We start from the raw sequence: 16,285 nt of genomic DNA, 5'->3' as shown, positions 1-16,285 counted from the left end.
GTTTATATGTGTGTGTCACTTTGACAGCTGGGACAAACTGCTATCAGTCAGCACAGCGGACAGTGAAATACCTCCACCAGGACCTCCAGCCTCTCGTTTTGTTTTGAGATATTCAAAATCTGCTCATCCTCTCAGGAACTCGTGTTCGAACCTCTTTTTTTCTCTTCTCTTGAATTTCTTTATGGTTTTGTGTGAATTTATGATGGGGAATTAAAATGGTGAGGAAGAAAAAGCTGCTGGTGTTTGAGTAAGTACTACTCTTGGACGCCTTTTCTCTTTAAAATGTTTGCTCAGTGTTGCCTATTTGGTCTGTAACCTCGATTTAGTTATTACAATATACTTCTGTCACATGACTTTATACATGTATGTTTCTGTATTTGTGGCAGCTCTCAGATGCTGATGCGGTTTTGATTTGGTGAATAATGTATGGACACTTATTTTCAACGTGTCTTAATACATACATACATTAATAATGAGATGGATATAGCAGCTGCTCTCCCAGGCAGATATTGATTTCATGCCATCCAAGTGAAATTTTATTCAACATTAAACTCTGACCTTGGGAAATATTCACACTGTAATCATTATCGTCCAGGAAAGAAAAATAAGAGAGAGAGGGAATTAAAGACATGAAATGACAGGTGAAATATTTTTTTCCTGTGTGAAATAACCTGTGCTCAAACTATTTTCTGTCAGCTTCCCTTTTGTGCTGCTGCTATTGTGGCAGCACAGGTGAAACAAGAGCTCATGTGCGTATTGTCTGTGCGAGCTGGTGTGTATTGTGCGTGCGTGTATGTATGGGTGACCTTTACATTGTGTTTTATCTAGCATTTTCTTGCTCTGGGAATTTTGTTATTTTCCCTTTCGAATCTTATCAGACTAGGAAAGGAAAGTGGAATTTCTCCATCTATTGGTGCAAAAGCAGTTTGTATTTATCAGCTGAATTGAAAGGATTTTCTCTCTGTTCTTCCTCTCTTCTTAGAATTTGTGGAAGCATGATGTGGGATGGATAAACAACTACAAAACTCTAATGTAAGTTTGCTGGATAATGTGCATTAGCCATGTGTGTTTTGGGGATTGAATGACAGCAGAGAGGGATACACATATGAGTGAGCGGTCACTCTAGCAGCAGTTTTCCTTATCAATAATAATTATATAATCTGTAAGCATGTAGCAGCGATAAGATTTCTCAAATCTAGTGAGAAAGGCTTCACATTTTGCAAGTGTGTTACAGATTTCACATTTTCTAAAATGACAAATATTCTATCAACTAAATATTTCTGTTATTTTTGTTATTTAAATGTCCTTTTAAGCATGTATGTCTCTCTGTGGCTCTCTGTGTAGATGGCCTCTAATGAGCTGGACCTTCCTGCCCTCTCCGGTGACCCCCAGCCTGGTGACCTCATTGAGATTTTCAGACCAGCCTATCAGCATTGGGCTCTCTACCTGGGAGATGGTTACATCATCAACTTAACTCCTGTTGGTCAGTAAAAGAGTTTCTAACGTAAAACTTGCGGCTATCCTCACAAATCTGACATAAACCTGTCATGTTTTAGACTGAGGTTAAAAGGCTCACATTACAAACTACATCCTGATGCTTAATTAAATTAGAGAATAGTTCTCTCTTGGCTCTTGACGGAGGCGGTCGCATTCTTCTCCCTCTCCCTTATCTTTCCTGCTTGGCTTCTCATGTCTTTTGTATAGTCTCGCTTTCTAACCCTCAAAGAGTTTCTCAGTCTTCTTCTCTAAAACCGAAAGAATTATGGATTTGATCAACTGGTCCCGTAGCGGAATTGACACCTTCCTGGGCTTGGGAGAGCCCGATTGTCCTGCGGAGACATTTGCTGCCGGATACTCGATGGTCGGTTGCATCGTTTGTCTGGCGACACTCTCGATGGAGGACAATGAACGACATCTACCAATTCGGAACCACGATAACAGAGTTCTGGCTGATTGGAGCTGGCTCAGACCTGGCTTATCGAAGTACAAGAAGCGGCTACAGCTGTTCAAAATCCCACAAGGCTGGCCGGCATGATAGACGATGGGCAGGGCTGTGAGTACTCAGACTGTGTTTTGAACTCAATATGGATATGATCTTGGAGAAGAACAACGGGAATTGAGAGAATTGGTGACCAGTGACGGACATTAGACCAATTGTAAAATTGGATGCAGTTGTTCTCACTAAACCTAAACATTCACCATCTTCACTCATACGGCCATCCCACTGGCACCAGCTGAAGGCCTGCCAAGGTTGAAGCTGACTGGAACAACAACCTTCCTTCAAGGCCATCCGCGCTGATCGAAGATTGTTGACTTTTGCATAACCGGGTGAAGGGACACTTTCTCTCGGTTGAACATGGAAAACGCACACACACGCATGTACACTGACACAGACCTACACTCACCCCCCACCCCCTCCAAACGCCTTCGAAGCTCATGTCTTTATGTTGTGAGATGTGATGATTCATGTGCTGAGGTGTTTTTTTCTGTTCTCAAACTGATCTTCCTGTTGGAGCTCAGTCTGGGGGGAGTTATTTTTTCTCCTTGTCTTTCCTCATGTTGTGCATTTTCCATTGTTATACCTCTCTGACCTGTCTTCCCCATGTGATGTTTGTCTAATGTATGTATGGTCGGAGGGTAAGATGGCGCTGGCAAAGGTCGGCAGCCTTAACCCAATTTCTTTCGGGGTCAACCTTCAGGATCAATAAAGTTTTATTGAATTGAATTGATTTGAATTCAAATTAATTTTAGCTTTGTTTATTTCACTAAGGTCTGGGCACTTCATAACTCCTGAGACGTCGTTTATCAAATAATTGAAGGAAGAGTGAAAGGAGGTTAAAAATTAATACAATACAACTTCGTTGACCTGTTAAACTGAAATACCCACTCTGACGCCACTGTGCAGTGACTAGTAACATGTAACATGTAAACAAATTCAGGTATGAAAATACTGATAAATCACTGATTTGTGCATGAAATGTTTGTATCCATAAATCATGCACACATTTTTGTGTATGCACTGTTAGTAAGTGAGGGCCATTGTTCCAGATGCAGCTTTGCAAACCTAAACTCTCCTGTCGTGCTCATTTTTAGAGAAAAGAGGCTTTATCTTGGCAAACTATTCATACTGGTTCAGTATTTTTCTAGCTGTCATGAATTTTAACATTCAACATGCCAACTGAAGCCTTTAGTCTGAGATGTAGCTCTTGGGTCATCGTGGGGCTATGATGTGCACTCCTGGGAATATTGTAGGATCGTGTTTACACACGTCTGAATGCTCCAGGCCAGCAAACTGCAGAAACTTTATAGAGGTGCTCACACTTTTTGATGATTATGTGCATTTTCCAGGGAAAGAGAGAGGATGTTCTTACTTTTTCACAAATACACCCAGAGTCCTGTAAAAATGTCCTTTTTCATAGTGAACTGCATTCACTGTGAAACGGGCTGGGATAACATATCACAATTTTCACCCCCTTTTAACCAAAACTTGTTTTTACCCTTTTTTGACAAGCGTGTGGCCCCTGTTATCTGCAGATGTTGGCATCCCCTCCCCCTGTTTCATACTTGAAAACGTCCCCATTTCTATCCGGTCTTTTAGTCTGATGGCATTAGCTGTTTCTGGGTCCAAACTCCGCTTCAGGTCCCAAAGTCAAATGAACACTGCGGTATAACTGAGCGTTACAAACTGTCTAAATTCTTTCATCTTAATAAAATGATCAGCGTTGCTGCTTTACCAGGTGTAACAATTCAGTTTAACATCCAGGCATCCATGAAAACAGAAGTTATGAAATTTAACTGAGTTTGAAGTTAGCAGGAGGTTAGCTCGCTAGTTTCCACCTAAACATGATAGAGTATGTTCTGACTGAGAGATTTAAAAAAAAATGAAAACGTACAGCTCAGTTGTTCTCTTGACTGAAGTTTGGTCCATTTACAGCATCCTGTGATTGCATTTGTCTCTAAACATCGGGAACCCTCACGTTAACTTTTATCGAGTGGAAAAAAGGTTAGCATTCATTCTCCAGCTTCATTGTGCTAATGTGTTTATATCTGGTCTTTAAGTCTGGCGTCATTAGCCTTAGCCTACAGAAGAGTCTTTCTTCTCTTCCCTTTGACAATTTAAATCATCTCCTCCTTTCCCACAGATGAGAGCCAGGCAGCCGCCATGTCCAGTGTGAAGTCTGTCTTCAGCAGGAAGGCAGTGGTACGCATGCAGCTACTGAAGGAGGTAGTGGGAAGTGATTCCTACCGTGTCAACAACAAGTATGACCACAACCACACACCCCTCCCTGTCTGTGAAATCATCCAGCGGGCACAAGTCCTCATTGGCCAGGAGGTCTCTTATGACTTGCTGGGGAGCAACTGCGAGCACTTCGTTACCCTTCTTCGTTACGGGGAGGGGGTGTCTGAGCAGGTCTCTCACTGTTTGTTCTGCTTCTGTCACTAAAAGCGACTAATAAATCCAAAACATTGTCCCTGTCATAGTCTCACATTGTCAGACATTTAAAAACATTGACCAAAGTGGCAAATCAGAGTGAACCTTAACATCAGGGATTTATCCATCCTAGGGCTCTACTATACCACTAAAATGAAAACATGATACTTTGTCCCAAAATATAATTTATAATTCTATTTTTCACCCACATATAATCTTATAATTGCTTTAATTATGACCATGTTCTGTATTGAAAACAACGACATCCAAATCTACTTTAAAGCTATGTTTAAGAGCCAAATACATCCTGCCAAAGCCTTAATCTTTACACAACAAATCAGCTTTGAATTAAATAATCAGCTCAAAAGAGTTTACGGGAAAAAAAGGTTTACTGTAAATGAATGTGTTGTTGCCTGCTTCCTCTTATAAGTTAGACAAATCTGAGTTACAGACTAATGAGTTAGTCTTGTTAAGTTTGGAATCATGCTGTATTGTAAATATGCAATAAAATCAATCAGCCTCTGCTGCTCCTATTCTAACTTGCAGTCCACGCCCTGCCCCTCCTTCTTGTCTCCACAGGCTTCACGAGCCATTGGGGCCATCAGTTTGGTGACGGCAGCAGCCAGTGCCTTCTCTGTCCTGGGACTGATCAACACACGGTCCAGAAACAGGCCTTTCTGACAGCTGTAGTCTTCACTAAAGTGTTTTCCCTAAATTCATTTGGCTGTGATAAAAAATAACAAAATAAACATTGATAAAGATTTAAAAAATGATGTTATGTTTATTAACAGACCCCATATACTATTACAATATGGCCGCAGTTGTTTGTTGATCCAGTCTTTGTTGTAGGCAGGAGTTGTGAATTATTTGACCAAATTTTTTTTTAACCCATGGAGCATTAATCATAGTTTGATGGGGTTAGGTTGGTGAATCTAAATTGCCTGTAGGTGTGAATAGTTGTCTGTCTCTTTGCGACAGATGGGTGACCTGTCCAGGGTGTACCCCGCTCCTTGCCCTATAGCAGCTGGGATTAGCTCCTAAAGAGATGGATGGACAGAAATGTATCATCACCTTTGTAACTGAAAAACTATAAGCACGCCGGACACCAGTATAGGCCAGAGTAAATACTGTGGATCCCTGTTTTCTGTAATTTCAGCAAACCAAGCATGGTGTGTTATTTTCACTTAATTAATTTTTGATCTGTAAAGAGTGATGCCATTAGATGAAAGCAATTAATGGGTAATGGAGAGTTGTTGAATGAATTAATTACAGTCTTATTTTACATTGCTCAGACTGCCATGGTAAATGGCCTGTATTTGTATAGCACTTTACTTAGTCCCTAAGGACCCCAAAGTGCTTTACACTACATCCAGTCATCCACCCACAGGTGATGGCAGCTACATTGTAGCCACAGCTGCCCTGGGGCTCACTGACAGAGGTGAGGCTGCCGGACACTGGCGCCCTTTGACCACCACCAGTGGGCAACAGATGAAGTGTCTTGCCCAAGGACACACCGACCGAGACTGTCGGAGTCGGGGCTCGAACCGGCAACCTTCTGATTGCAAGACGAACTCCCAACTCTTGAGCCACGATCGCCTGTATGCATGACAAGAACAGTCCTTCTCCCTCAATAGCAATTCATAAACATGAGCTATTTTTGTGTGTCTAGTACTAATCTTGTCCATATAACTGGATATATTTATAGCAGCAACGGCATTAATAATAATAATAATAATAATAATAATAATAATAATAATAATGCATTTTATTTAAGATATCGTAGTAATGTGTTGTTAACAGCAGGTGGCGAAACATGCGCGAAACTAACAAACAAATCCGAAGAAGAAGAAGAAGTGTGACGTCGTAGTCCTGCGCCGGCACGTGTACACGTGCTGTTTTCATAGGCAGAGGGGTGTTTTGAGTGTGTGACATATCTGTGTGTTAAGGTCCGGCGTAAAAGTAAAGCAGCAAATATGGGGAAGAAACTTAAGGTCGGAAAGACCCGGAAAGATAAATTCTACCACCTGGCCAAAGAAACAGGTAGAGTACCGGAAAACAACACGAGCTCGAGACTGTCGTGATATTAGCATTAGCAGGCTAAAGCTCCGATCGATATCAAGTGTGGGTTGCAGACTGCTGGCAATCTTTTAAATCTCCTCTTTTGTGTAATTTTTAGGTTATCGCTCTCGTTCCTCCTTCAAACTGATCCAGCTTAACCGTAAGTTCCAGTTTCTGCAGAAAGCCCGAGCTCTGGTGGATCTGTGCGCTGCACCTGGAGGGTGGTAAGCATCCCGTCACCAGACATGCCGTCGTGTGTGGTAACAAAAGGAAAAGAAGTAACCCCTCTGGGGGGAAGCTGGCCAGTTGACCACTTTGCAGTCTTTGGTCATTCGCTTCTGTCACATTTGAACGATCACCAAAGGTCTTTGTTATAACAAGTGGCAGCTGAGTCAGGGACAGAGAGAAGAGAAAACAGCGACCACGTTGACAGAAGTGTTAGAATAGAATAGAATAGCCTTTATTGTCATTGTACAGAGTACAACGAAATTGGAGTGCCACTCCCTTGGTGCAAGATAAATAATAAATATAAATGTAAAATATAAAAAGTACAATAAAATAATCGCAAGTACTCAAACAATAGTAAGTACGATATATACAGGATAGCAGCATTAATATAATGACAGTATGGGGGAGAGGGGAGAAAGTAGGGGGTGAAAGTCAGGGAAGAGGAGCTGACTGGTGATTGTACAGTTGCAGTTTGTGTAAAGTTGCATTAACTTAGGACCGTGTGTTACCAACCTCGACCTCCTCTCTGGTGAGCACGACTCTGGTTCACTATAATCACAGACTTTCTTTTGCTGTGATTACAAGATAAAATGCACGAGCTTTACAGAAATGACATTACGGTACAATACGTCATGACGGAAGCGAAAACGGATAAATGAGTGATTTGTACTATGCAAAATAATCAAAGTTGAATTCAAAATCTCCTTTTCCAGGTTGCAGGTAGCGTCTAAGTTTATGCCTGTTTCAAGTCTGATAATCGGTGAGTGCAAATTTCTCCAATGATAAATGGCTCTGTTTCTGTTATGCTTCTAAAGCAGCTGTAATGTGTGTGACAATACTTCCCCATATGAGTGGTTTCTTCTTCTCAGGTGTTGACTTGGTCCCCATTAAACCCATCCCCAACGTGGTGACACTTCAAGAAGACATCACCACTGAGAAATGCAGACAGGTGAGAAAGCTGCTGCTGTTCACAGCATCACTGAAAAAACATAAAATCAGAGATGATATTTCAACAGTACAGATGTGGACAGCCAACGCTATGTTTGTGACATGGTTTTAACTGATGAGACACTCTTTCCGTTGTACAGTCTCTCAGAAAGGAGCTTCAGACTTGGAAAGTGGATGTTGTGTTAAACGATGGAGCCCCAAATGTGGGCGCTAACTGGCAGCACGATGCCTTTTCCCAAGGTGAGTCGAGACAAAACGTCTAGAGATCAGACTGCAGTAAAACAGCATTCGCACAATATGTCCAAAATGATTTAATTTGGTTGAAGAGGATTGTAAGGGGTTCTTTTTTGATACATCCTTACCACTCTTTGATTTTGTGTCTCTGTTGTGCCTAAACTAGTTCATGTCCATTTTCCACAGTATTTGGTATTTAAATCTAATTTTGAAATCCTCCCTTTTTCACCCACAGCTCACCTGACTCTCATGGCTCTGAAGTTGGCCTGTGAGTTTCTTACCAAAGGAGGCACCTTTGTCACCAAGGTGTTTCGCTCCAAAGACTACCAGCCTCTGCTTTGGATCTTCCAGCAGTTCTTCAAGAAGGTGCAGGCCACCAAACCGCAGGCATCCAGGAATGAGTCTGCTGAGATCTTTGTCATCTGTCAGGGTCGGTGTCATTAGCACAACCTTTATTATTTCATTCGCTTTTTGAAGACAATAAATAATGACCTTAATTTTGACCTTGTTCTTGACTAAACCTCACCTAAACCTCCCCCATTGTCGTCATCATCAGGTTTTGTTGCCCCGGACAAAATCGACAGCAAGTTCTTTGACCCCAAGTATGCATTCAAAGAGGTGGAGGTGCAGGCCAAAACTGTGAAGGAGCTGATCCCTGTAAAGAAGCCAAAGGCATGTATACTGACAAGTGTTTGGTCACGATAAGCATGTCAGAGCTGGCTGTGATTGCCTGTTATGAAAAGTTTTAGCTTTTAAACACTTTGTTTTATTTATCAGTCACAAGGTTTAAGACTTACTTTAAGGCACATTTGAGCCCAGAAATGAACCATCAGTGATGAAGCAGCTCTTCTTCTGTTGCAGGCGGAGGGATATACAGATGGAGATCTGACGCTCTACCACAGTTTCACGGTGACCGATTTTCTGAAAGCCGAGAACCCAGTCGACTTTCTGGGAAAAGCCAGTGAGGTGAGCTTTTTTTGTTTGTGTGTGTGTGTGTGTTTGGGGGGGGGGCTTTGAGACAGTCCTGTTAAGAATAAGAACTAAGAAGAAAACTCGTGCTTTTCTTGCTCTGTCTCATTCAGATCACCTTCAACAATCCTGATCTGGAGTTTCACTCAGCAACCAGCAATGAAATAAAGGAGTGTTGTCGTGACATCAAAGTCCTGGGCCGCAAAGAACTCCGGTGAGCTTTTCCATCTCTCACTCGCCACGTTTGTGCTTTAGTAAGCTGCTGCTACTTTACTGTGCTTGCACATCACATACATCAGATGGTGTGAGAACGTGTTGTAGCATGAAGTGTTGTTAACACGGGCCGTGTTTGCATGTCTTTTCTCACGTTTGCAGCCTGCTGCTGAACTGGAGGTCCAAGCTGAGGAGATACCTAGCTAAGAAACTGAAAGACGAGGCTAAGCAGCTCGACCAGGAGATCAGGTTTAAAAAAAGAAAAGAAAAAGCAATTTAAATATTAAATCTTTGTTAAAGTGTGTCACACATAAATCATCTCTACATTGTTTTTAGCTTAAGCTCGGATGAAGAAGGGAGCAATTCAGAGGAAGAAGCAGGAAAGAAGGAGGATGAAGAGGAGGAGGGTGAGGACAACGAGGAGGAAGAAATGGTGAAAAAGCTGGCAGAGCTGAAAGCTGAGGAGGTGGCTGAGCTCAAACGGTATGAACCGCTTTAGTTTTTTGTGTTTTCGGTGACATTAATTCCTCATCTTTCCTACTTTGTCTTGATAGGTGCATCTTGCCTTAAAGAGAAGCAACACTTTACTTTTAGTTTCACCTCTTAGCTTTTGCCACGGATGCAGTTGTAGGGGCAAACCAAGAAACTGTCTCTTGCTGATTTGGCAGGAAGAAGAGGAAACTGCTGAAGGAGCAGCGGAAGCAGAGAGAGAGAGTGGAGCTGAAGATGGATCTACCGGGTGTGTCCATCGCCTCCACTGAGGACTCGTCCTTGTTCTCTCTCGTCTCCATCAAGAAGAAAAAGGTAAACGTCACACGCTGCTTCCCAAAAGCACCAAACTCAAGATCAGAATACCGCTGATTCCCACAGAGTTCAAGTCCCACGAGCTTTATCACTGAGAAGCGGCTTCATGTTAATTTCTCGCTCCCTCAGGTGCTTGTTGACATATCAAAGGGGGACATGAAGGCAGCGGACACTCTGGTAGATGAAGACGATGATTTTCACCTCTCCGATGAAGATGGCGATGATGCAGATAAAATGTCACTGGCATCTGATTTGGATGACGAGGATCTGGAAGAGGTGGAACGGCGACAAAAGGAGCTGGAAAAGAAAGCACCAAAAAAGAAGTAAGAGGCCATTCAGAGCAAAAGCACTCTGAGGTACTGGTGATGTGGTGCCTGGCTCTGTAGGAGTTCTCTTTAGAAAGGTGTTAAGCACTGAATAGCATGTATACATTAGGGCTGGGTATCGTCATTGATTTCTAGAATCGATTCTATTCCGATTCACAAGGTCCTGAATCGATTCGATTCAATTCGATTTAAATCTGGGAAATTTTGACAGTCAGAAATATTATAATTCAGATCAGTACATTTACATATTTTTGTATCTAAAGGAAGCTGACACTTTCCAGACTTTATCACAGGTGTGAGCATCACAGCAGAGGCCTTTGTGTCAAAGTAGCTGAAGATAAAACAGAAAAACATGAAGGTGATTTTCCTGGCCTGGATTTTATAAAAATATTCTGCAGTACATCAGAAACGAAAGAAAACCATTAATCAACACATGAACATTACCTCTGAAGTTACAGCGGTTTTATTACAGACACAGCGTTTTGCATTTTGTATAATTTTAAAAAGTTTAAATTTGTTCAGACGCCTGTTGAACGGCAGAAATTAGGTTTTCTTTTCGGAAGTAAGTAAAAGGAAAAAAAACATCGGCCGACAGCCTGCGAACAATGGTAGACTTGTGCGTAACAAGCAAGCGAATAATGCAGAAAACAGATTTCGGGGATAGACGGGAAACTGTTCTTGAAGTACACTGAGAAAAAGAGAGAGAGAGAGAGCTGTGCATGAAGTGTGATTTTATCCTGGTGGAAGCAAAACAGCAAAAGTCAGTGAATTCATGACGATCTTTATGTGAAGCTTAGTTTGGATCTTCTTTTGCTGCTGGTTCAGTCAATATTGTTTGGAGAGAGATAAAACTAACAGCTTTAGAATCAGCGCAAAAAGGACGTAAACACAAAGCGCAGATCCGCCGAAACATCAGAATCAGCGAGCTGTCGGCTTTCAGCCCCGACCGTGTCGTCGGTGAGAAAGACGACATCTCACTGATTCTGATGTTTTGGCGGCTCCACGCTTTGTGTTTACGTCTTTGTGCAGAAGCCGTGTTCCTGCTCTCATTTACTGTTTTAAATGTTTGGTGGTTGTCAAAATTTGTGACGTTTCACCTGAGATTCTGGAATTTTGGGCAAAATACATTTATATAAAAAATCGATTCAGGATTTTAATGAATCGATATCACGTTATCCAAGCCAGAATCACTTTTAATCGATGAATCGATTATTAAAACCCACCCCTAGTATACATGTTCAGTGAGTACAAATTTATTTTTAGCAGAGTTGGTCTCAAACTAGACTGATTTACTAGAATTGTTATTGTCATTCCACAAGTTTGATGCTTACTGTTTTTCCCTGGAAGCTCAAGTCTGTTTATTTATTTATTTTACCAGAAAGAAAGCCCAACCTTTCTAGAAGACCTCAAAGTTCACGATTCATTTCTGTGGTTTTCAGAGTAAAGTTTACCAACCAAGAGGAGGAGGAGGATGAAGAGCAGGATGGTGGCTTGGTGGTGGAGCTAGAGGGAAAAGATGAGAAGATGGAGCGTCAGGCCGACCTGTGGTTCAGCAAGGTATGTGTTTGACTCGTAACACAACATCTAAAGCTCAGGTATTCTTCTGCTGCACCTGTTCGCTGTGTGATGTGGCACCTGCTTCCTACTTGATTTCTGATCTTTCACCGTGCTTTGTGTACCCGTAGGGCATCTTCTCTGAGATTGGCCTCGAAGGAGACGCAGAGAGCGAGCTCAAACAGACCGAGTGGCTCCGGACTAAACAGTCAGGTGTGAAGTGTTTCTCCTCCTCGTGTTCATGTCTTCACACTCACACGTTCACATACATGTTATTTTTCACAGCTTTAAATGAAATTGTGTTTGTGAGGGACTAGTAGCTATCCTTGTATGTATTCTTACTTCTAGGAAAAGGCAAAAAGAGGAAAGCTGAGGAAGACATAAAGGAGGAGGAGGAGCAGCAAGAAGCTGCTCTGCCAGAGGAGGAAAAGGCAGGACCATCACTGGAAGCTGCAGAGGAGAGTGACAGTGACTCGGATGACAGCAGCGATGATGAAACGTAAAAGCACATTAAGTGTGGCTCTCTTTAGTCCAGTGTGTTACATAATTAATAAGCTTAGTTTGATTGCGTAACTGAAAAGAAATCTGCAATATTTCCAATTTCTTAAAACTGTTCTTAACATTAATGCTAATATACAGGTAACATGTTCACCGGTTTCCTTTTAGGGAGATTACCAGAATGAAGCAGGCCCGGGGGGCTGGTGGAGTATCAGGAGAGGTCGATGATGACGACGACTTCCAGGTTGTTCCTGTCGAAAGTACCAGTGAGTATGACAGTGAGGTCGTCAGCATCCCCAAACACTTCTCGTCATCATCTAAATGTCGCATATAGACATTTCTTTATTTATGCACATTTGGGCTCCAGAACAATTGACAGAGCTCATCTTAAGCCCTACGTTTGAAGCCCTACAAAGAAACTATGCTTTTGCCAGGCAGCACATAATTCTCCGATCTTCTAAATTGTTTGCTTGTCAGTTTTCGAGTGCTGAAACTCTTCCTCAGTGCATCTTTGCACTCAGTGGTGAACCTTTAGTCTGCCATCTTCAGGAAGAGTCAGTCAGTTTTCATGCTTGGTGAGCGCCCCCTGTTGCATGGTGCTGCGTGCTGGCACCCATCCATTTTGGTGTTGCACCTCTCAACTCTTTTGTAACTTGAAGTATTGCACTGCTGCTGCCACAGCTGGGTTGAAAACTCATTTGAATAACCCGCATGGTTTCCAATAAAAGTGCTCTTAAGTTAAATAACATGCACCATTGCATCTCAGCAATATTTGATATGTCTATGTCCTATCTCATGCTTTAGAGCTTATATTCTGTTTTTAGCCTGTGTGTGTGTAACTCTGGATGACTGACTGTTTCTTTAGGTAAGAAAGCTAGAATCCTGAGTCCAGAAGGCCTGGCACTCGGCACTCAGATCGCTACATCTAAGAAGAGGGCAAGGGACCTGGTGGACAGCTCCTTCCACAGGTGTGTGCTTTGGATCTTTTTCCATTACAATCCAGAACTAGCAAATGTCCGTGGTTGTCATCATAGCGATGAACTCTGCTGCCCGTATCATCTCCAGGACCTCTTCTGTCCACCACATCACTCCTGTCCTGCAGCAGCTTCATTGGCTCCCGGTCAAATATCGCATCAATTTCAAAATACTCTTGTACACATTTAAGGCTATTCATCATCTCTCTCCTCCATATCTCTCTGACCTGATCAAGATCATCGCCCCATCTCGTTGTCTCAGATCTTCTTCTTCCCTTTCACTCTCCGTCCCTTCCCCCCCGTCTTGCCACCATGGGGAGCAGGGCTTTCAGCTGCTCTGCTCCACGACTCTGGAATTCCCGACCTCCTGATTTAAGAAACATCTCTTCCTTCTCTCTCTTTAAGTCCAAACTCAAAACCCACTTGCACAAAGTAGCTTATCCCACATAACCTCTCCACTCTGCTATTTTATTTGTTTATGTCTTGTGCTTTTATGATTCTGTAAACTTCTTGCTTTTGTTGCTTTTATTCTACTATGTACAGTGACCTTGAGTGTTTTGAAAGGCGCTTTCAAATAAAATGTATTATTATTATTATTATTAATAATGCTGCTGAGCGTTCTGTGACCTTATTAGTATACAACACGAACGCTATAACAAAGGTGGATGTCAAAGTGTTGATGCACCTGGGAGGGCTGTTCTATATGATGAAATATGTCGGATGTTGACAGGAAAATATCTGTCGCTTCATGTTACGCGCTATCGTTTGTTTCGTGGTGTCACAAAAAACCCGTATACGGCAGTATCTTGTTTTTCTCTTCTACCACCTACGCAAGAATCACGTGAAGGAGTGTGGAGAGGGTTTATGGATGAGAAGAAAAGAGCCGTCAGGTGGTCAAAATAAACCTTAGGCTCAAACGTTAGAACATGGCTTTTCCCTGCAGCACGCCATGTAATAAATACTCAAGAAGAAAATGGCGGCCGTTACAACTTATGTCTAAAAAAATGCAGTTTTATGTATCGGTTAAAACACTCGACTCCAGGTGCACGATGCCCACACTTCACGCAGGTCGAGTTGCCCGAGTTTCACAGAATTTACAGAAAATGCACCGTTTTGTGATTTATATTGTTGTCGGGATGAGAAATTGTTATATGGAGATTTTGGTCAAATGGCACAGCCCTAATACCTGGTGCTCCATCTGTGGCTTTTTGGCAGACTCTGGGACCATGGCGTTGTTTTGTTTTTTTTTTTTTTGGGGGGGGGGGGGTTGTAGCCATTTCGGGTTTCAAAAAGGGCAGTTTTGATTTTTTGGAAGGAGACGCTCTTGCGACTCATCGAGTGACGCCACTGACCAGCTAATCGGTGGCACGCACTCTGACGGCGTCACATTTTAGTATCTGCTCGGATTGCTTGGAACCCCAGTCGAGCAGTGGTACCAGGTACTATGACCTAAAACTTTGCTGAGTCAATCCCAATAGGTACTAATGGAAAAGAATCTGCCTTTCAGATTGCTGATTGCATCTAACGATGCGTATACTCGGGTTAACATTTGTTTTCGACAAATAAGGCTTAAACCTGCTGGAATAAGTGAAGATCGCGAATAACACCTTGTGTATGCCGTTTCAGGTTCGCCACCTCTGACGAGCCGTGGGAAGTACCGGAGTGGTTCCTCGATGATGAACGGAAACACCGGAAGAGGCCGGTGCCGGTCACCAAGGAGATGGTGGAGGAATACAAACAAAAATGGAAGGAGATCAATGCTCGGCCAATCAAACGAGTTGCTGAGGCCAAGGCCAGGAAGAAGAGAAGGGTAAAACACTTGTAGCCCGAGGAGCTTTTCGAAGTAATCGGTGTATTTCTGAATGTATTAATTCCGCTGTTTCTTTTCAAGACGTTGAAAAAAATGGAGCAGGCCAAGAAGAAAGCAGAAGCGGTTGTCAACACAGTGGACATCTCTGAGAGGGAGAAGATGGCTCAGCTGAAGAGGTATGTTGTCACATCTGTGGGGCTGTGAAGACAAAACTAACTGGCTGTTTTACCCAGGAGAAAATTTCAATACTGTTTGTGTTTCTTTCAGTATATACAAGAAAGCCGGCTTGGGGAAAGAAAAGAGAGAAGTAACATACGTTGTGAGCAAAAAGGGCGCTGGGAAGAAGGTGAGACGGCCTCCTGGTGTCAAAGGAGTCTTCAAGGTGGTGGACGGGCGCATGAAGAAAGATTTGCGGGGAATGCAGAGAAAAGAACAACGTGCTAAAGGAGGCAAAGGAAAGCGCGGAAAGGGACGACAGGCTAAGGGTGGCAAAGGAGGGGTGAAGAGTGGTAAAGGGCGAAAATGAAAATGCATTTGAGTTTCTGCTTGTCGTTATTATTATTATTATTCAACTCCCTGGACTCGTGTTATAACTGAGCATTTGTGGAGCTTGGTGAACTACGATGGTTCAGTTTTGGCTCCTGTATCACAGACAAAATAAACATGAGTCTCTGTTTTGGAACCTTTGCTGGATTTCTTAAAGCCCTGGAGACCTCAGACATGTCTGGGAGATATGACATCCAGGTTTTATGTATACGTCTCTGTGAAGATGTAGCTGATTTGCCTTGAACCCCCTGGAAGGAAGAGGATTCACTGAACAGCTTAACTGTAAAATGCAGTAAAAGTTTATTGATAAATGTTTGTCTCGTGTAAATACCAATCTTTGCAATAAAGTTTTTGTTCAGATTGGTTGTTCAAGCATTTTACAAAAAAAACATTTCATCCTTTGTCTAATGCAGCCACAGCTATAAAAGTGCAAAAACATCTGTCTTAGACTGCACAGGCCAAGCAGGAAGCGAACTCAACCTGATGAATGACGTCTTTTCTATTTCAAAAAGGCGCGAGTACTTCCTGAAGTCTGACCTGCACAGAAACATCTGCTCAGTGTCCTCGGTCATGCTGGAGAAACACTAACGCTGCTGTGACCTAAATAAATAAACTACATTTTTAAAATTTCTATTACCAAATTGTGTGCATCAATGCAAGTGTAAGAAAGCAAATCTGCTCAAGCACTTAT

General features: G+C 42.5%; 2 protein-coding genes across 2 annotated transcripts; both read left to right on the top strand.

Annotated features, from left to right (window-relative positions):
• Positions 1-978: 978 nt before the first annotated feature.
• Positions 979-5,113, top strand: plaat1 (phospholipase A and acyltransferase 1). Its single transcript, XM_085449137.1, has 4 exons — positions 979-1,032; positions 1,345-1,483; positions 4,143-4,411; positions 5,012-5,113. The coding sequence occupies exons 1-4, from the start codon at positions 1,006-1,008 to the stop codon at positions 5,111-5,113; spliced, it is 537 nt and encodes a 178-aa protein (XP_085305263.1). The 5' UTR covers positions 979-1,005.
• Positions 5,114-6,306: 1,193 nt separating this feature from the next.
• ftsj3 (FtsJ RNA 2'-O-methyltransferase 3) lies at positions 6,307-15,954 on the top strand. Its single transcript, XM_085448845.1, has 21 exons — positions 6,307-6,472; positions 6,609-6,714; positions 7,432-7,478; positions 7,588-7,667; positions 7,807-7,906; positions 8,136-8,330; positions 8,457-8,572; positions 8,762-8,866; positions 8,983-9,083; positions 9,245-9,331; positions 9,419-9,565; positions 9,751-9,886; positions 10,016-10,209; positions 11,652-11,769; positions 11,898-11,979; positions 12,115-12,265; positions 12,433-12,530; positions 13,130-13,232; positions 14,865-15,048; positions 15,130-15,224; positions 15,316-15,954. The coding sequence occupies exons 1-21, from the start codon at positions 6,406-6,408 to the stop codon at positions 15,572-15,574; spliced, it is 2,571 nt and encodes an 856-aa protein (XP_085304971.1). The 5' UTR covers positions 6,307-6,405; the 3' UTR covers positions 15,575-15,954.
• Positions 15,955-16,285: the final 331 nt, after the last annotated feature.

The sequence above is a fragment of the Copadichromis virginalis genome, linkage group LG23, assembly GCF_057382275.1.
Source record: "Copadichromis virginalis isolate Kocher_CV1m ecotype Utaka linkage group LG23, C_Virginalis_male_GT1.1, whole genome shotgun sequence".
NCBI classification, from domain to species: Eukaryota; Metazoa; Chordata; class Actinopteri; order Cichliformes; family Cichlidae; genus Copadichromis; species Copadichromis virginalis.
The sequence above is the reverse complement of the archived record's forward strand: the minus strand, read 5'-3'. Positions and strand labels throughout refer to the sequence as shown.

What these genes read in the sequence shown, in the direction of transcription:
- plaat1 (XM_085449137.1), top strand. Translation starts at nt 1,006, where the DNA reads ATGGATAAACAACTACAAAACTCTAAT. An exon ending in CATCAACTTAACTCCTGTTG is followed by an intron (nt 1,484 to 4,142) that starts GTCAGTAAAAGA and finishes CCTTTCCCACAG; the next exon opens with ATGAGAGCCAGGCAGCCGCC. An exon ending in GGGAGGGGGTGTCTGAGCAG is followed by an intron (nt 4,412 to 5,011) that starts GTCTCTCACTGT and finishes TTGTCTCCACAG; the next exon opens with GCTTCACGAGCCATTGGGGC.
- ftsj3 (XM_085448845.1), top strand. Translation starts at nt 6,406, where the DNA reads ATGGGGAAGAAACTTAAGGTCGGAAAGACCCGGAAAGATAAATTCTAC. An exon ending in TCCCTGTAAAGAAGCCAAAG is followed by an intron (nt 8,573 to 8,761) that starts GCATGTATACTG and finishes CTTCTGTTGCAG; the next exon opens with GCGGAGGGATATACAGATGG. An exon ending in TGTTCCTGTCGAAAGTACCA is followed by an intron (nt 12,531 to 13,129) that starts GTGAGTATGACA and finishes CTGTTTCTTTAG; the next exon opens with GTAAGAAAGCTAGAATCCTG.